This window comes from Cervus elaphus, chromosome 12 (genome assembly GCF_910594005.1).
Source record: "Cervus elaphus chromosome 12, mCerEla1.1, whole genome shotgun sequence".
NCBI classification, from domain to species: domain Eukaryota; kingdom Metazoa; phylum Chordata; class Mammalia; order Artiodactyla; family Cervidae; genus Cervus; species Cervus elaphus.
Window position 1 is genome coordinate 90,438,643 of NC_057826.1, and position 20,981 is coordinate 90,459,623.

Consider the following 20,981-nt stretch of genomic DNA (forward strand, 5'->3'; position numbering starts at 1 on the left):
GAAATCAGTCCTGAATATTCATTGGAAGGACTGATGCTGAAGCTGAAGCTCTAATGCATTGGCCACCTGATGCAAAGAACTGACTCATTTGAAAAGACCCTGATGCTGGGAAAGACTGAAGGCGGAAGAAGGGGATGGCAGAGGATGAGATGGTTCGATGGCATCACCGACGTGATAGACATGAGTTTGAGTAGGCTCTGTTAGTTGGTGATGGACAGGGAAGCCTGGCGTGCTACAGTCCATGGGGTCGCAAAGAGTCGGACACAACTGAGTGACTGAACTGACGGGGTAGTGTACCTTCACTGAATTTCAACTGATTTCCTCCATCATGCTTCATGTTGGACCTTCTCAATCACTGCCACATATAACCTCACAGGAAGATTAAAACCTGACAAGCAAGTACTTTCACCTTCAGCTAGACATAGGGACATCAACTCAGTAACAGTTTCTTTGGACCTCCCTGGTGGTAAGACTCCACACTTTCACCACAGGGGGTACAGCTTCAATCCCTGGTTGTGGAAGTAAGATCCCACATGCCACAGGGTGTGACCAAAAATAATGGCAATAATTTCTTCAATAAACATTTCTTGTAAATAATCAACCTCAGTGTCTTCTCAGTATATATGTCATCCTCAAGCTAAATAATAGTCTAAAAACGCAAAAGACTCCATGGATGATTCTGGAGAACATACATTATGTATTTACTTAGTATATCTGCTAACTCTTAATAGGTTTGGGTTTCCTGATTAACACTCAAAAGTCTCTGTATCTTCGGTACTTGTTCAAAAGCAGAAAGAGGACTCATCTAGGAATTGGAAACTCAGCTCACTGGAAATGACTAGCCTCTGCAACCTTAAGCAAGTCACCTAAACTCTTGTCTCATATGTAAAATAGGACAAATATGATATATGATCGCCCTGGTCAGTTGAAGCTCTGAAATGTTATGCTATAGACTTTAAGTCTTCATTGTTTGGAAAGCTAACTGCCTGTATTTAACCCTACCCTACCCCACCCTACTAGTGAAAAGATGTAAACACTGAACAAGGCACTTCATATTTCAATGTGACTCCGTTTTTTCATCAGTAAGATGTATCACATAGTTCATGAACTACTGTAAAATGACTGATACAGTTCCTGCACGTGGACAACACTTGAATGACAGCTTTTAGGCTGTTATCATTATTACCAAAAAGAAAAGAGTCAAACAAAAAAGCCGTCCATTTTTTATTAACTGAGGTATCAAGAAAGTATAGAGCATCCTATGTAATGAACAGGCCAAAAAACATCCACAGCCCCCTTCCAAGGAAAGCGGCGACCGGAGCCCTCCACCCAGTGATCGCGTCATGTGCCCCGACAGCCAGCGGCGTGCCAAAGGGTGAGGAACTGGCCTCTGTGCCAGTGGCAGCCATGTTTAGGACTGGACGTGAGGGAGCCTGGCAGACCCCTACAAAGGTGATTCTGCATTGGACACTAACTACTCCATTCAGTTCGGGCTTGTTTGCTGAGGCACTTGAATGAGACACAGAGACGGTACTGTAAAGAGCAGCAGAAGCTGACACCAGTCACAGTGTACACACAGACAGAAGCGAAGTCATAAGAAGGTGACCAGGAAAGGGGGCAGTAGGTTCAGCACCTATGAGGAATGGCATTTACCAGAGCTGCCAATGAGTTACTCAAGCAAAAATATGGCCAACAGAGTTGCTGTTCTTCTAGCTGATGAGGAGTGACTGGTGTTAGAGAAGTTTTCACACATTCCTACAGACCCCCAGGGAGACCACAGGAAGAAGAGAAAAGAAGGATACGTCAGAGGAGCAGAAGAGGGAAAAAACCCCTACCCTTCACTCAAATCAGTGAAGCCCAATTCTTATGTGTCTTTTAACTATTGATTTCGTGTGAAAACGGTTTCCACAGCTTGGCAGGAGGGAGGTAAAGGGCAGGGACTGTGGACTGAGGAAACACCACATGAGCTCCCAGAAACAGTTTCATCCCAACAGCAGAGACTGAGCGCGTTGGGCTTCCTTCCCTCCCCAAAATCCAAACAAAAAACCTCCATCACCTGAGGTAACCTGAGCATATCTCCATGCCTTAAAACCAGCACAAGTGGAACCAATGCTCTTGACCATTTTGTGTTCTATTAAAACTTTACATAAAAACAGTTTACTTTCATTAAGATTTTATATTTAAATAAAATCTTCTGGGTGAGAAAGATTTTAATAAGTATTACCATTTACTGGTGCCAAGTATACATTCTGGTCTGAAACATACTTACTGATCCAAACTGCTGCTAAATCACTTTTTTTTAATTGAAGTTCATTTACAATGTTTTGTCAACTTCTGTACAGCAAAGTGATCTAGTTACACACACACATATATATATTCTTTTCCACTATGGTTTAACATAGGATTTAGTTCCCAGCGCTATACAGTAGAACCTTGTCGTTCATCCATTCCATATTTAACAGAAAAGACCCCAATGCTGGAAAAGACTGGAGGCAAAACGAGAAGGGGTGGCAGAGGATGAGATGGTTAGATAGCATCACCGACTCAACAGACGTGAATTTGAGCAAACTCTGGCAGATACTGAAGGACAGGGAGCCTGGCTGTGCTGCAACCCACAGAGTCATAAAGAGCTGGACACAACTCAGCAACCAAACAACAAATGTAACAGCTTACATCAGCTAACCCCAACCCCCCACGCCATCCCTCTCCCAACCCGCACCCCCTTGGCAATCAAAAGTCAGCTCTCTATCACTCCTTAATTTAATTCTAATTTCACCTTTTCTCTCCCTTCTAATTTTAAGGAGATGGAGGAGGATACAACTCTAGTCTTTAATTTATCCTTTGATTTTCTTAGTGATAGATATTTCCCACAGTTGTGAAGTTTAAGGCAACTTAACAAAACCTATGCAAAAAAAAAAAAAAAAAACCTCTTTATATACAAGTTTCATCTCTTCCCATCTTTTCTCTGGATTACCCTATCAGTTATCCCTTTCTCTCATATGTTCATCTTCTCAACAGGACGCCTCACACCTACACTTTAAGTCTCAATTATCTTTAAAATGCACACAAGCAAAGAAATTCAAAACCATTCCTTCAATCAACCTCAAGCTAGTACTATAAGCCCCCTTCTTTCTATGCACTTCTCATCTCCCACCCACACACCCTCCCATCAGGGGCTATATTTTCAGTGTAAACTGCACTAGCCTTCCCACTGTTTCTCTGCCGTGTGACACCTTCCCCAATCTATTCTTCACAATGAACCAAGAGGAGCTTCTCAAAATACAAACTTGTTCATGTCACACCTACAGATTTGATGAATGTGAAGAGAACAAATGTATACTAAATTTGGTTTATTGTCTCAATCATCTAAGGGCATATTTTAGGCCTATGAAAACTTACCAGTCTTTAGGAATGAAAAATGAACAACTGGTGAAATCATCAGGGGATAGAGATTGCAAAGATGGGTATATTCTCACCATCCACATAAGTGACTGCTAGAGCATGAAGACAAGCTTTAAACCAGCGGTAACTACTGACATTCTTCTATCACACACAGCTAAAACCCACTGCTGTTGTGATATTCTATTTTATCTACCTAGACCTATGTCATATAATGTAGTGGCCACTAGCCACATGTAACTCTTGAAATGTATCTAATCCAAACTGAAATGTGCTCAAAGTATAAAACACATCATGTTTCTGATTTTGAAGCACAAAACAATGTAAAATATCATTAACAACTGTTAGGTCGATTATATGTTGAAAGAGATTTTGTACATATGAAGTTAAATAAAATGTATTACTAAAATTAATTTCACCAGATTTCTTTTCATACACCTTCTACAAAATTTTAAATTACACATGTGGCACAAATAATATTCCCACTGAACAGTGCTGATCTAGTCATTATAATTTATTCAAGAATGACCAAAATTTCACTTTCATTCATTTGGGAAAATTCAATTATGTCACAAAAAGTCCAACTCTCACATCCATACATGACTACCTGAAAACCATAGCTTTGACTACATGGACCTTTGTTGGCAAAGTAACATCTCTGCTTTTTAATATGCTGTCTAGGTTGGTCATAACTTTTCTTCCAAGGAACAGTTATCTTTTAATGTCATGGCTACAGTCAACCATCTGAAGTGATTTTGGAGCCCAAGGAAATAAAGTCTGTCACTATTTCCATTGTTTCCCCATCTATTTGCCATGAAGTGATGGGACTGGATGCCATGATCTTAATTTTTTGAATGTTGAGTTTTAAGTCAGCTTTTTCACTCTCCTCTTTCACTTTCATCAAGAGACTGGCTAGTTCCTCTTTGCTTTCTGCCATAAGAGAGGTGTCATCTGCATATCTGAGATTATTGATATTTCTCCCAGCAATCTTGATTCCAGCTTGTGCTTCATCCAGCCCGGCATTTCGCATGATGTACTTTGCATGTAAGTTAAATAAGCAGGATGACAATATACAGCCTTGCCGTACTCCTTTCCCGATTTGGAACCAGTCTGTTATTCCATGTCCAGTTCTAACTGTTGTTTCCTATCCTGCATAGAGATTTCTCAGGAAGCAGGTAAGCTGGTCTGGTATTCCCATCTCTTTCAGAATTTTCCACAGTTTGTTGTAATCCACCCAGTCAAAGGCTGTAGCGTAGTCAATGAAGCAGATGTTTTTCTGGAATTCTCTTACTTTTTCTATGATCCAGTGGATGTTGGCAATTTGATCTCTGGTTCCTCTGCCTTTTCTAAATCCAGCTTGAATGTCTGCAAGTTTCTCAGTTCACATACTATTGAAGCCTAACTTGGAGAATTTTGAGCATTACTTTGCTAGTGTGTGAAATGAGTGCAATAGTGCAGTCGTTTGAACATTCTTTGACATTATCTTTCTTTGGGATTGGAATGAAAACTGACCTTTTCCAGTCCTGTGGCCACTGCTGAGTTTTCCAAATTTGCTGGCATATTGAGTGCAGCATTTTCACAGCCCCATCTTTGAGGATTTGAAATAGCTCAACTGGAATTCCATCTATTCCAGCTTTGTTCACAGGGATGCTTCCTAACGCCCATTTGACTTCACACTCCAGGACGTCTGGCTCTAGGTGAGTGACCACACCACTGTGGTTATCTGGGTCATGAAGATCTTTTTTGTATAGTTCTTCTGTGTATTCTTATCACCTCTTCTTAATATCTCTGCTTCTGTTAGGTCCATACCATTTCTGTCCTTTATTGTGCCCATCTCTGAATGAAATGTTCCCTTGGTATCTCTAATTTTCTTGAAGAGATCATTTGTCTTTCTCATTCTATTGCTTTCCTCTATTTCTTTGCACTGTTGACTTAGGAAGGCTTTCTTATCTCTCCTTGCTATTCTTCAGAACACATATCCATGTGTCCACATAAAAACTTGTACAATTTTTCACAGCAGCATGATTCCTACCAGCCAAAAGTGGAAACAACCCAAACTTATATCAACTGATGAATGTACAAATAAAATGTAGTATATCCATGCAATGGAACTATAATTTGACAATAAAAAGAAATGAAGTTCTGATACATGCTACAATATGAATGAAACTTAAACACATGGTACTGCCAGTCATAAAAGACTACATTTTTTACAATTCCATTTATATGTAATGTCCAGAGAGACTATTAGTGGCTGCCTAGTGCTGGAGAATTTGGGAGGGAAATGGGTAATAACTGCTAAAGGTCATGAGATTTCTTTTCAGAGTGATGAAAATGTCCTAAAATTGACAGTATTGACACACAACTGTAAATATAATAAAAATCACTAAACTGTACCCATTAAATTGGTTAATGGTATGATACATTAATTATATCTCAGAGTTGCTTTTTAAGAAGATAATCAGTTGTAACATTTCTTGGAAGAAATCTTGCCAACCAGCTATAAATCCATATGCAGGGCCTTCCTGGTGGTCTAATGGTTAAAAATCCACCTCGCAATGCAGGGGACTTGGGTTCAATCCCCGGTCCGGGAAGATCCCACATGCTGCGGGGCACCCAAGCCCTGCACAACTGCTGAGTCCACACACTGCAACTACGTCCTAGAGCCCATTCTCTGCAACGAGAGGAGCCGCTGAAATAAGAGGCCATGCTCCACAACGAAGAGAAGCCCCAGACCACTGCCACCAGAGAAAGCACGCATGGCAAAGAAGACCCAGCACAGTCATAAATAAGAAACAAGCCTTTTAAAAAAATCCACGTCTTCAAAATCTAAATACCAAATCACTCAGTGCCCTTATTAAACAGAGAAACACTCATTAGGAAAGAAGTAAAAAAGAGACTGGGCAGGAGATCTGGCTCTCAGAGACTACAATGATACCAGAGTTTGCATACTTACAAACTGGATACTTTATTTTAGCATCCCACTATATGGAGTCATGAAAATTTCTTCTGAAATTTGAGAAACTGGGTAGCTAAAAGAGCTAGATGCCCATCAAAAATGCACTGAAGTATACAGACATAAAAAGAAAAAGGATGATGGCAAAAAAACAGGGAAATAACAATAAAAAGATATTTTAAGCAGTGGAAAAAAAAAAAACCAGGGAAATATTTGTTCATATTTGTTTAACTGACTGGTGGGCTCAAATGACCACCAATGAATGAGTCACTGAACTGATATCCTAAGGATGGGATGACATCCCTTATTTTCAATAAACTCTCAAGAGATTTTTGCACCAAAAAATTTGTTTTGTCATATATACTGGTTCTGCACCAAGATTAATGAGTTTTCTGTCATTCATATTAAACACTGAAATAGCAAAACAATTACCACTAAATGTGGCCAGCAAATACCCATGAACAAATTTTTAAATGTCTTAGTAGTTTGGTCATATTACAGGCAGTCATTGAGAAGGAAATGGCAACCCACTCCAGTATTCTTGCCTGGAGATTCCCATGGACAGAGGAGCCTGGTGGGCTACAGTCCATGGGATTCATGGGGTCACAAAGAGTCAGACATGACTTAGCGACTGAGCACACACACATAGGCAGTCAACTTTCAAATGTAGCCTTTCCACCTCAAATATATGTCATAAGGAACATTTTCTTAAGAAACAAGTCCTGGAGCCCATTATACAGAGTGAAGTAAGCCAGAAAGATAAAGACCAATACAGTATACTAACACATATATATGGAATTTAAAAAGATGGTAACGATAACCCTATATGGAAAACAGAAAAAGAGACACAGATGTACAGAACAGACTTTAGGACTCTGTGGGAGAAGGCGAGGGTGGGATGTTCAGAGAGAATAGCACTGAAACAAGTATACTATCAAGGGTAAAACAGATCACCAGCCCAGGTTGGATGAATGAGACAAGTGCTCAGGGCTGGTGCACTGGGAAGACCCAAAGGGATCGGGTGGGGAGGGAGGTGGGAGGGGGGATCGGGATGGGGAACACATGTAAACCCATGGCTGATTCATGTCAATGTATGGCAAAAACCACTACAATATTGTAAAGTAATTAGCCTCCAACTAATAAAAATAAATGAAAAAAAATAAAAAATTAAAAAACCATTAAGAAGGCAAGTTAAAAAAAAAAAAAAGAAACAAGTTCTGGCTAAATAAATAACCTACTCTTGCTAACTTAGTGGTTAAGCTCTTCAACCAGCAAATCCAAATCTACAATATATCCACAGGGAGAAAGCATTCGGCATTCCAACTGTGACACCAGGGATTCATCCTGCCAGCTTCCCATGACTTCAAATGTAATCATAATCACAACTTTAAAAACTATTTAGCCTCAAATATAATAAAAAGAACATTAGATATCCTTTTTAAAAATAAACATTAAACAACCAAGTTTACAACTTTTCACCATTTAAACAAAGTTTGCACCACAAGGTAATCTGTCATAAAAATAAAATGAACTCTCATTATTATCCTCAGCTCAAGTTGTGATATATAATAGCTTCTAAAATCCCCATGCTTTGTAAGACAACCAGTAATTTCTATGTTTTGTTTTTGTTGCTATTTCTGTTAATACCAAAAGTTTAAAAGTTAATAAAAATTAGAGTCTGCCTTAGAAAATATAGGCAATTTAGGGATAAAATAAAGGAGAAGAATAAATAATCACATGTTGCAACCAAAGGGAAACTTGCACCATTATTTATTTCCTTTATCTGTTATTTTAAGAGCTTCTTATCTTTGTCTTAATTCAAAAGCTAAACTCCTATAACCACAAGAAGTGTAAAAAAAAAAAATCAAATAAATATGGAAAGCAGAAAAATGAAGCAATTTGCGTAAGGTCACCTAGCCGGGAGGTGGACAAGCAAATCAGGCTCCTGGCTCCAACGCCACGCTTTTACCTACTCCCCTGGACCACCTCTGTAGATTTCACTAACTCCTTCCTCTAAGCCCCCAGCACTGCGGTAAGACACGTAAATGTTTGTTGCAATACATATAGCTCACGGAACACTTTCTTATGAACTCAACTCTAAATGGTGGTTAAGCTCCCCTGAGATTCAAATATAAACATTTCCATACATTTTTTTTTTTAATTTATTCATTTATTTGGCTGCACCAGGTCTTAGTTGCAGCATGTGGGATCTAGTTCCCTGACCAGGGATTGAACCTGGGCCCCCTGCATTGGGAGCTCAGAGTCTTAACCACTGGGCCAGCAGGGAAGTCCCCCATACATTTTTTTTTTTTAAATCAAGTAGAAAAAGCATGTAACACTTCTTTGAAGTTTAGGGAATACATTAATTACAGTTTTATAATATGCCACTTACTTGTGAGCAATTCACTAAAATTTATGACTACTTGAGATGCCAAAAATTAGGCATGGTAGGCCATAAATAAAACCACAAGACTGGCTAAATCAAGTTAAAACAAGCATAAACCACTTTGGGAAAATAGTAAAATTCCACTAGTAAATTTACGCTAGTATGCTAGCCCCAGCCATGACTGGCCCATATTCTTGCTCCTCTTTTCCTATCACCTCCACCTCCCACATATACCCCACATGACTGGATGAGAATTCTAACCACCACTGGAGGATTCTCGCAGAAACGACTGCCAACAGCACATACACAACTCTACCTTTGCTCATTTCTCTTGAACTGAGAAGAAACATCCATTACTTGTTGAGTATATACTGTTCATATTATATGCACTGTTCTGTTTGATAAGCAAAACTCTAACAGCTACATATACTAAATCGTTGCATTCAAATGTCTAATTTATTTTTCTTCTATTAACAATCAAGTTAAAATTATCAATGTATACCTATCACAAATCCTTTCTTCCTAGTTTGATCTCACCAAAAGTCAGTGTTTGATCTCAGCAATACTCAAAATGCACAACACGTTTATAATTTACACTTGTTCCTTGTTTTCTTCTTTTAAGAGGTTCTAACAGCTTTGCTGATATAAAAAAATTTCAATAATTCATTTATACTCTGTAAAATAAATAGAAGACTCTTATAAAGAAAAAAAAAATATCAAGTTGGTAATATTGATGTATTCATAATTACATTCTAAAAGCAAGTGTAAAACTCATTATTACACTTTTTTAAAGTTTTGAAACAAGCAGAGATTAGAAACAGTTGCTACACTAGCTCTATGGATTTGGGAAGATTAGCAAGCTTGTATACACACACACACACACACACACACACAGTCTAGGGACTTCAGCAGGTTCTTGGGAACCATTTTACATGAAATATGAAGGGCTTTTTAACAAAAATTCTTCATTTCTTTTGCAAAAACATAGATTAAGAATAAAGTTTTACAACAAGGGTGCCAAGATCATTCAAAGGGGAAAGAACAGTCTGTTCAACAAATGGTGTTGGAACAACTGGATATCCATATTCAAAACAATGAAGTTGCACCTTACTTCACACCCTACACAAAAATTAATGCAAAATTAATCATAAAGCTAAACATAAGAGCTAAAACTATAAAACTTCCTGAAGAAAACTGGGATAAATGTTCACAACCTGAGGTCTGGCAAAGGACTCTTAGATAAAATATCAAAACACAGAATCTAAATATAGATAATTTGGACTTAATCAGAATTTAGAACTTTTGTGCTTCAAAGAACATTAACAAGAAAGTAAAAAAGTAACCAATAAAATGGGAGAAAACACTTGTAAATCCTTTATCTGCATAAAGATCTTAAATCCAGAACATATTTTTTTAAAGTCTCTTACAATTCAATGAAAGACAACCAAATTTTAAAAGAGGCAAAGGATATGAATAGACATTTCTCCAAAGATGATATACAAATGGCCAATAAGCACATAAAAATAAATTCAACATCATATGACAATATGCAAGTCAAAACCAAAAAGAAAAAAAAAAAAACCACCAAAATGAGATACTTCACATTCACTAGGATGACTAGAATTATTAACAGGTAACAAGTGTTGATTAGGATGTAGAGAATGTGGAACCCTCATACACTGCAGGCAGGAATATATACGGAATGGTGCAGCCACTTTGAAAAACTGTCTGGCTATTCCTCAAATGATTCAACATAGTTACCACAAGCCTCAGCGATTCTACTCTCAGGTATACACCCAAGAAAATTAAAGCAAATGTTCAAACAAAAACTTGTACACGGGTGTTTAGAGCAGCATTATTCATAAAACTCAAAAGGTAGAAACAACTCAAATATCCATCAACTGATGAACTGGCATTACTAATTCTTACAAGCACCCAAAGCCAAATGCCAGAGAGGAGGTTATTGGATTGCTCTCTGCACACGTTTACAAGGACTTCTTGTGGCATTTCTTGCACAGGGAAGGGGATTTGGTACAAAGTCAATTCCAACCAACCTCCACATTGTCTTTTACATTCCACACCTATGAAACATTGGGAAATTTCCTCCTTGTGATTTAAAAACACCCCATAGTGTTTGAATTTTCATTACCACCAAAAACTAACTACAACTTTAACTGTATCATGACAACCTGTATTCTATCATTTATATCTGTATTCAGTCTAGATACAGGCTTGATTCAATCATGATTTTGTTTAGAAGATGTTAATTTGCATTTACCTGTAAGCAATTCTGGTTGAAAGAAACGGACTCTGCATACAAAGAAAGAAAGATTCCATGTTTCACAAAGGCTGGAATTCTTCAAAACATGACAATATCTTTTGTAGTTCAAGAGCAGCTCTAATAAGGACTGGGGTTCTAGAAAATTACCCCAGAAGCCCTGGTCATATGATCCCTACTCCGGCGCTTCATGACTAAGATGATTTGGCTCTCTCCTCATGTCTCTCCACAGTTATCCCCACTACTTTTTTGCTGTAACTTTCTCTGTGCTCTCAGTTCATGTTCCTGGAGACAAAGTTCAGTTAACTATCACTGCTCTTGCTGGGGCAAAAGCTTTGGACCAAGAGCTCTTATCTGTTCCTCATCAGCCCAAAGACCTGCTTCCATTGAGCCAGGTACCTTTGATAAGATCAGTCAGCTACGGCCAGCACGGCAAGCATCACACAATACAGGAGATGACCGCCTGTGGGGAAGCAGTCACTTCAGGCTGCTCCCTAAGTAGATGCTGGGATACAGAGCATAATAGGATCCTAGAACATAAACCCTCTTCTCTGAGATGACCAGACTCAATTCTGATATCTGATCTATTAAAACATGAGAGAATTTATGCATTCACAAATGGTCCATAAGTGTATAAAAATGTAAGAGAATTTTAAAGTAAGGGGAAAAAAAAAACTTGAAACAAAAATCTCTGCCTTAGCAGCTGTGATAAGTCATTCAAATTCTGCATGAATTCCTTCAAGTGCTGAGGAACTCCATACCTAAACAGCATTGTCAGACTATTTTAAAATATATATATATATATATTTTTTTTTTTACATCTTTAGTTTAGGACTAAATCTATTTTCACATAAACTCTGTCATTTGGCCTTTTTTCTGAAGCAAGAACAAATTTATTTTCTCAACCAACTAAGAACCCTTCAAGTATCTATGTATCTCAAACTTCCCTTTAGCCTTCTGGAGACTAAACCCACTGAACAAACTTACATTATTCTTCCGAGGACTTGATTCCAGACGCATGGTCATTCTGACTTCTTTCTGGGCACAACCTATCTTGCTCAAACCACTCTTTAAATATGTACTTGAAACTGAAGGCAATGCTCATTGGATGGACAAAAACAGGACATTGTAGACTCACTTTTAAGAACTGGTAACTAACTTCATTAATCCAATATATATTTTTCAAGAACCACCTAACACTGTGATTCATATTAAGAAAACATCCAGTAAACTTCCTGGATCTTCATTCAACACTACTAAAATATTAAATACGCTCCAAAAGACCTTTTGGTGGGAGGCAACATCAGCAAAAGAACAGTTTATATTTTAAAATTCTCACAAACACATTTTCTGTTACAACTGTTGTTAAAACCAAGGACCAAAATATTACAAAACATATTCAAACACTAGTTTTGTCATTTCGTTATTGTGAGAGATACCCCACCCACCTAGCACCCTGAAAGCTTTCACTGGCCGTAGGAGACACTCAATCTAGACAAAAGGTTTCTACATATCTTTAGAGTGTTGATCCATAGCACCCTGACAATCTACCCTAAATAAATAAGACTGTCTCAGAAAGAATTATGGATGTGTTTTAAAGGATAGTTTGAATCTGTGTAAGATGAATAAGAGATTAGATCTGATAGACAGAGTGCCTGAAGAACTATGGACAAAGGTTGGTAAAACTGTACAGCAGACAGTGATCAAAACCATTCCCAAGAAAAACAAATGAAAAAGGCAAACTGGTTGTCTGAGGAGGACTTACAAATGGTTGAGAAAAGAAGTTAGAGGCAAAGGAGAAAAGGAAAGATATACCTATCTGAATGCAGAGTTCCAAAGAACAGCAAGGAGAGATAAGAAAGCCTTCCTAAGTCAACAATACAAAGAAATAAAGGAAAATAATAGAATGGGAAAGACAAGCAATCTCTTCAAGAAAATTAGAGATACCAAGGGAACATTTCATGTAAATATGTGCACAATAAAGGACAGAAACAGTAGGGACCTAACAGAAGCAGAAGACATTAAGAAGAGGTGACAAGAACAAGAAAAAAAGAAGACGTGACAAGAATACACAGAAGAACTATATAAAAAAGATCTTCATGACCCAGATAACCACAATGGTGTGATCACTCACCTAGAGCCAGACATCCTGGAGTGTGAAGTTAAGGGGGCCTTAGGAAGCATTACTACCAACAAAGCTAGTGGAGGTGATAGAATTCCAACTGAGCTATTTCATATCCTCAAAGATGATGCTGTGAAAGTGCTGCACTCAATATGCCAGCAAATCTGGAAAATTCAGCAGTGGCCACAGGACTGAAAAAGGTCAGTTTTCATTCCAATCCCAAAGAAAGGTAGTGTCAAAGAATGTTCAAACTACCACACAATTGCACTCATTTCACACACTAGCAAAGTAATGCTCAAAATTCTCCATGCCAGACTTCAACAGTACATGAACCAAGAACTTCCAGATTTTCAAGCTGGATTTAGAAAAGGCAGGGGAACCAGAGATCAAATTGCCAACATCCACAGGATCATCGAAAAAGCAAGAGAATTCCAGAAAAACATCTAATTCTGCTTCACTGACTTATACTTTGACTGTGTGGATCACAACAAACTGTGGAAAATTCTTCAAGAGATAGGAATACCAGACCACCTTACCTGCCTCCTGAGAAATCTGTATGCAGGTCAAGAAGCAACAGCTAAAATCGGACATGGAACAACTAACTGGTTCCAAATTGGGAAAGGAGTACGTCAAGGCTGTATATTGTCACCCTGCTTATTTAATTTATATGCAGAGTACATCATGAAAAATGCTCTACTGGATGAAGCACAAGCTGGAATCAAGATTGCTGGAAGAAATATCAATAACGTCAGATATGCAGATGACACCACCCTTATGGCAGAAAGCAAAGAGGAACTAAAGAGCCTCTTGATGGAAGTGAAAGGGGAGAGTGAAAAAGCTGACTTAAAACTCAACAGTCAAAAAACTAAGATCATGGCATCCAGTCCCATCACTTCATGGCAAATAGATGAGCAAACAATGGAAACAGAGACAGATTTTATTTTCTTGGGCCCCAAAATCACTTCAGTTAGTGACTGCAGCCATGAAATTAAAAGACGCTTGCTCCTTGAAGAAAGGCTATGACAAATCTTGCCAGCATATTAAAAAGCAGGTACATTACTTTGCCAACAAAGGTCCATATAGTCAAAGTTATGATTTTTTCAGTAGTCATGTATGGATGTGAGAGTTGAACCATAAAGAAGGCAGAGCACTGAAGAATTGATTCTTTTGAACTGTGGTGCACTCTTTGAACTGTGGAACACTCTTGAGAGTCCCTTGGACTACAAGGAGATCAAACCAGTCCATTCTAATGGAAATCAATCCTGAATATTCATCAGAAGGACTGATGATGAAGCTGAAGATCCAATATTTTCGGCCACCTGATGCAAAGGGCCAACTCATTACAAAAGACCCTGATGCTGGGAAAAAGTGAAGGCAGGAGGAGAAGGGAACAACAGAGAATGAGATGGTTGGATGGCATCACCGACTCAATGGACATTAGTTTGATCAGGCCCCAGAAGACGGTGAAGGACACGGAGGCATGGCATGTTGCAGTCCATGGGGTCGCAAAGAGTTGGACACAACTGAGCAACTGAACAACAACAAGATGAACAAATTGTGGAGAGAGTTGTACCAGTCTGGACTAAAAGAAACAATTTCAAATTGAAGAGAGTTTTTTTGGACTCCTAATTGTCAATGAGAAGGAAGCAGATTGAAAAATTCTACTCAGTCACAAATGGATAATTTATGGAAAAGAAAGGCTTCTTAAAAGGTAGAGCCAAAAGCAGAAGATGAAAGATTAGGAAATGTTTCCAAGGTAACAGAAATGGGCCCTAATCAAAGAACATGCATTACCCCCAAAACAGGGGACCCCAACTAATGAGCCTAGCTCGATTTCATACTTGTTATTCACACCAGTGAGCTTCGAAGGTGGTTCAGTGGTAAAGAATCTGCCTGCTAATGCAGGAGACGCTGGTTCGATCCCTGATCGGGAAGATCACCTGGAGAAGGCAATGGCAATCCACTCCAGTTTTCTTGCCTGGGAAATCCCGTGGACAGAGGAGCCTGGCAGGCTACAGTCCATGGGGTCACAGAGAGTCAGACATGACTGAGCATGCACACACATCTTACCAGTGACTGCGATGTGCCTCCCACTCCTCCTCCACATGGTGGGAGTTCTACTGATGTTATCCTGTACATGTCTCACCATTTTACACTAAGTTTATCTTTTCATTTCCCAGGTCTGTACCAAGAGGGGCACAGTTCCTTCCGTCAAGAAGTCAAGTCTCATCCTCCCAACTCCTTTTTTTAATCTGGACTGTTTTGTGGCTTGTTTCAACTAACAGAATAGTAGCAGAAGTGAAATGACTCAAGAAGCCTTGTGGCTTTCACTCTTTTCCTCTTGAAACACTGCTGCTACCATGAAAAAAGTCCAGACTACTCCTAGGAGAGGCCACATGAAAGAGAACCTATTTTGTGCCCACAGATAGCCCCAGGTAACCGCCAGGACATCTTATACTACCCCACCCTGGTCAAGCTGCTGGATAACTGAAGGCACATGAGTGACTCTAGACAATAACATTTAAAAACAAACTGCCCAGCTAAATCTAAATCAAATAACAAAATACTGAATAAATGTTGTTTTAAGCCACTACATTTTGGGATTACAGGCAATCATCCGTTAGTGTATAAGCAGAGATTGGTTTCAGGAGCCCCTTTGGATACCAAACCACAGATGCTCAAGTCCCTTATATAAACTAGTGTTATGCAGTCGGCCTCCAAATCCGAGGATTCTGCATGTACTGAATATTTGTTACACAGCAATAAATAACTTCTGCTGCTGCTAAGTCGCTTCAGTCGTGTCCGACCCTGTGCGACCCCACAGACGGCAGCCCACCAGGCTCCGCCGTCCCTGGGATTCTCCAGGCAAGAACACTGGAGTGGGTTGCCATTTCCTTCTCCAATGCATGAAAGTGAAAAGTGAAAGTGAAGTCACTTGATCATGTCCGACTCTTAGCAACCCCATGGACTGCAGCCCACCAGGCTCCTCCATCCATGGGATTTTCCAGGCAAGAGTACTGGAGTGGGGTGCCATTGCCTTCTCCAGAGATAACTGAGAAAGGTAAATAAAATAATGATGCATCTTTATTTGATGAAATATAATCAGCAGTTCAGTGGAAGCATTTTCAAAATACCGACCTGAGGAAAACAGTGGGAACTCATGCAGTTGACATGAACATAAAATACCATAAACCATAAATTACTACCAATATGTTCCAGATTAATGCTGAAAGATAAAAGTTTCCAAAGTTAGACTACCACAGAAAAATTCCTTAAAGTCCTTTCCTAGTGCTATCCAATCTCCCGTCTTAATATTTTAAATGGATAAGAGTGCTATCCACTTGCTGTAAATGAAAACAAAATGGGTAACATCCTTGAATTATGGACCTCTTTTTAAGACAAGGTTTTCGATTTTCGACTTCAAATAAACTCTTAGGATATCACTGGTATTACTGAAACTAAAAAGACAACTTAAATAAGAACACTGAATTATAGGCCGTTTTAAATAGATTATTTCAATAGAGTAGAATTAATTTTTGAGGTTAAAATAAAGTGGACAGTTGCTCAATTTTAATACAGAGATTTTTTTTGGGGGGGGGGGAGGAAGCACGTGTAGTGACAAAGCACTAGACTTCAGACAACCTGCGTCTGATCTAGTAGAACAAACAAAAGCAAACCACTTATTTTTGGCCTTGATTCCTCAGTCATGACCCACTAAACAGCTTCTAATACCACTCTAGAAGACTCAAAGGGAATATGAATTTCATGAAATTAATAAGCAAAAATAAAATGGTTAACTATATAGTTCCTTGAATTACTATTAATACTAATTATTATTAATTAAAGCCACCTTGCTTTGAGTAGTTATAACACACTAAATGTATATTCACCTAATCCGATTAACAATCCTATAAAGAAGGTACTATTACTATATTCTACATAATAGTAAACTAAGATATAGAAAACTTTCCAAGGTTTTGCAGCTGGCCTGTCAGAGACAAAGCCAGAATTAAACGCAGTGTTTTTGTTTTAAACTCTCGAGCCAAAGCTTTTAAATATAATATGAGACCCTCAAGTTCCAGCACCAAACACACACAAGAATTTTGATGCCAGAAATGCAAACAGGCAAGATTATACAGTGCCATCAGCAACAGAGCAAGAATCAGGTGATCTAAATTCTAATGCCAATTCCGCACTACCTACACCTGGATGTAAGACAATGGGCAAGTTAGCAATTTAGCAGTGGAAATCAAGTAGTTTTAAATCAAGAAGAAATTAGGATGGCTGACAAATGTGAAATACATCTATTTTTCAAACATGAACTTTATTTTTGAATACTAAAATATTTCAAATATTGAAAATAAGAACAGGTTTGTAAGGAAAGTTGATGATAAGGTTAACACAAAGACGAATCTGGGAATGTTTTATATTTAAGTAGAGATGACCACAAATGCTATTTCAAAAATCAACATTTACATGAAAGGAAACCAATAGTAGCAAGAAAAAAGAATATGCTATAAATGTAAACTTTTACTGTGAGAAGAAAAAGGCAGCTGAACTTAAATGGAAAGATAAAAGGTCAGGTACACAATGATAAAACAGTCACCGAAAATAGGTAAAGGTGTACAACCAAGTCCTCTTTAGGCCTGAATTGATCTATCTTTGAAGAATTTTATGAACCTAAATAATCACTGTCCTTTGAATGCATCCACTTATAAAGAACAAGAATGGTTTATAATTTTATGCCACAATGAATGAGTATTTAAAGCTACTTTTGGATTTAGAATTACTACAGCAACCTTAAGTACTGCAGAAGAGGAAAGTGTTATGGAAACACTATATGTGATGAAAAAGCAGTCTGTACTCACTGCCCTGTGGTGACCTAAATGAGAAGGAAATAGAAAAAAGAATATATGTATGCATAGAGCTGATTTACTCCGCTGGACAGCAGAAACATGACACTGTAAAGCAACTATAGTCCAATTAAAACTAGTAATTTAAAAAAAGCAGTCCGGGCTAAAAAGGCAACATTGTCTTGCCCTAACAAGAGAACTAGCTACCTAATAAAAGCCAGGAAATGGTACGGTATAATAGAAAATAGCAAAACGGTCAGATGCTAAATAAATAGCATCAATGAATTGTTTGAATTAGGAAGAGCTGACAGGTTCTCTGTGTTATACCTCAAAATATTCTAAAATAACACCCATCTAGCAAGTTATGAGATGTCGCTTCAGAATGCCTATGATTAAACAATAACCTAATTTTCCACAACATGGAATGATGGAATACTAAATACTAATTTCTAGGGGGAAAAAAAATTCTCCTCAAAGTACAACCATATTATCTCTAAAACCTGAAAGTTTCAGGCCAGGTGTATTTTTCTTAGGTGATATTAAAGGCAAAGAATAGCTGACTGAGTCCATTCTACATTTCTACAGGGTGAGTCAAACTGTCGGTGACAACCAGAATCATTTACTTAAGATAAATCCTCCATGAAATTATCAGGCGATCAACAGGGAAGGGGTGTTTCTCCTTTTCTAGAATTATTAATAAAACCACGAGTAAAAAGAAAAGATGTAAACTCAACAAGCCAGAAAAGCGATCCTTGTGCGACCACAAATTGTTGCTATTGTACTGATACATATGCAGGGGAAATTAAAGAACCAACTTCAAGCAATAGTCAGAAATAAACTACACGTGCTAAACAAATGCGATCACTGAGAAACCTGGAGTGGTACTTTTTAGAAAGATAGTTCCTTTGCCATTGCATTCATTTTGGCGCAGATAATGAACGTCGTAGCCGCCTTCCTTTACCCGTTTCTAAGCCAAGCCCTTCGGAAGCTGGAAATCTACAAGGCAGACTCCAAGAAGGAAAGCAGCTCACGGTGGAAAGGCTATCCTCTCAGAGCCCAGAGAACAGCTGACGCCCCAGGAGCTTGGGAAATACCGCGTTTACCTTACTAAGAGCGCTTGGAAAGGAAGACGCTCGTCCACGTGCACTATTGTTTTCCAGGTGTGTTTATTTATATGGAACTTAGGCTTTGCCATCAGTACCTCCAACCTCAGGCAAACGGTGGGGAGTAGGAATGGCAGCGCCGCGTGCGGTATCCGGGCGCAACACAAGTTCATAAAATAAAAACAAAACCCTTTTTAAAATCACAATGTACTCGGCGCCCTCACCTCTCCTTCACATCGCGGCCATCACCCCACGGCAGCTCCCCGCAGCCGCCGCCGCGGGTCCCCATGACAACCCCGCCGGAGGGCGAGCCCCCTTCTGCCGCGGCGTGGTGGCCCTCGGCCCGGCTCGGTCCGGCCCGGCCCGGCCGCGCCGGCCTCGCAGGTGACGAGTCCACCTGCTCCGGGCACTCGCCCGCCCTGCTCCCGGGAGGCGGGCCGGGAACCCCGCAGCCTCGGGAGCCCCCACTCCCGGGCCAGGGCACGACCCTCTCCGGTCGGGGACGGGGGTAGCCCGGCCGCATGGGGAGCTCAGGAGGTCCCACTCTGACCCCCACACGAGTGACACGGGGGCCGCATCGGCCCCGCGCCTCGGTCTCAGGGTCTGAGTAGCGGGCGCCGTGGGCGCGAAGGAAACTTGTCGGTTTACACAAACAACGACGCGTCACGGCGGCGGGAGATGCTGGGGACGACGCTCACCTTGAAAGGGTTGTTGAGGTCCGGGTCGGCAAACGGGTTACTGTCGAAGTCCGACATCTCGCGCTCGGCGTCACCCACCCGACCCAGGCGCCGTGAGAGAGACGGGGCGAGGCCACCGCCCCCTGCGCGCTCACGTCGCCGCCGCCGCCGCCGCCGCCGCGCAGATCCGGGGGCGGCTCGCGAGGCCGCCCGGCAGGCCGCGCCACTGAGCATGCCCGGTGCGGCGGGCCGCCGGCGCCGCGCCGCGTTCGCGGCCCCGGTCCTCGCGGCGGCGTCCCGCGATCCGGGCTTTCGCCGCGACCGAGAAGGAACGAGAGGCGGGGGAGGCCGCGAGCCAAGGTGCTCCCGGCCAAGCGCCCTACTGATGCTCGGCGTTTGAATGAGCGGGGCGTCTCTCTGGACATGGTTGTATTACTGGTTTAAAATCGGCCCCCTGAGGCCGAGCGTAATTTAGGGGAGAGATCGCGCTTTGCGGGTTAAGAAAAAGATACACTGAACCCACGTCTCCAGGACGGGAAGGCAGCTGGGACGCAGGCTACACACCTCGGGAAGGAGTGGCTACTTCATGGGCACAGAGGAGCGGGGAACCTGTCTCCAAAGACGACTCCCCGAGGCGCCCAGTCGTCGCTGAGGAATTTCGCACACCCTTGACCCCACCTGGGAATCCCAGCCTTCCGGTTTTTCCGCCCCTGGGTCGCTGCCAAGTCACGGAGACCAGACTCGATGCCACCGATCTGGACTGGCTCCGCGGAGGTTTGAGAACGAGTCAATACCAGGGTCTGGCCCTTTCTACCATCCTCCAGAATCTGCAAAATGGCTACGTCTCCGGAAATGATCGCGGGGTGGCACAGGTCCAGAGATCAAGGCCTTCAAGTAATCATCTACTAGATGACAAACAGATGCTGTCTTTATTTTCATTCAGGCCTTTGGGGGCAAAATATACACCTCTGATTTCCTAGTCACCACCCAACACCAGTGGAGAAGGGCATGGCAACCCGCTCCAGTATTCTTACCTGAAGAATCCCATGGACAGAGGAGCCTGGTGGGCTAGAGTCCACCGGGTCTGGAGCGGCTTAGCACGCACGCACCCAACGCCAAAGATTACCAAAAATTAGTATGATATGAAATTTGTTTGTATTCATGTGTTGTCTCACCCCTGAACTTAATGAAAGGGCATCTCTGCATT

General features: G+C 40.6%; 1 protein-coding gene across 4 annotated transcripts in view; it reads right to left on the minus strand.

Annotated features, from left to right (window-relative positions):
* The window catches only part of SCAMP1 (secretory carrier membrane protein 1), a 150,190-nt gene extending 129,626 nt beyond the window's left edge, over positions 1–20,564 (minus strand). Inside the window, exon 1 of one of the 4 annotated variants that reach the window (XM_043919970.1) lies at positions 20,339–20,564. Coding sequence is in view for 3 of the 4 variants with exons in the window: in XM_043919969.1 (XP_043775904.1) it covers positions 19,796–19,852 (57 nt within the window). In the remaining variant the exon portion in view is untranslated. Of the gene's footprint in view, positions 1–19,795; positions 19,983–20,338 lie in introns of those variants that run through there. The other 3 variants (XM_043919969.1, XM_043919967.1, XM_043919968.1) reach the window with 3 other exon arrangements.
* Positions 20,565–20,981: the final 417 nt, after the last annotated feature.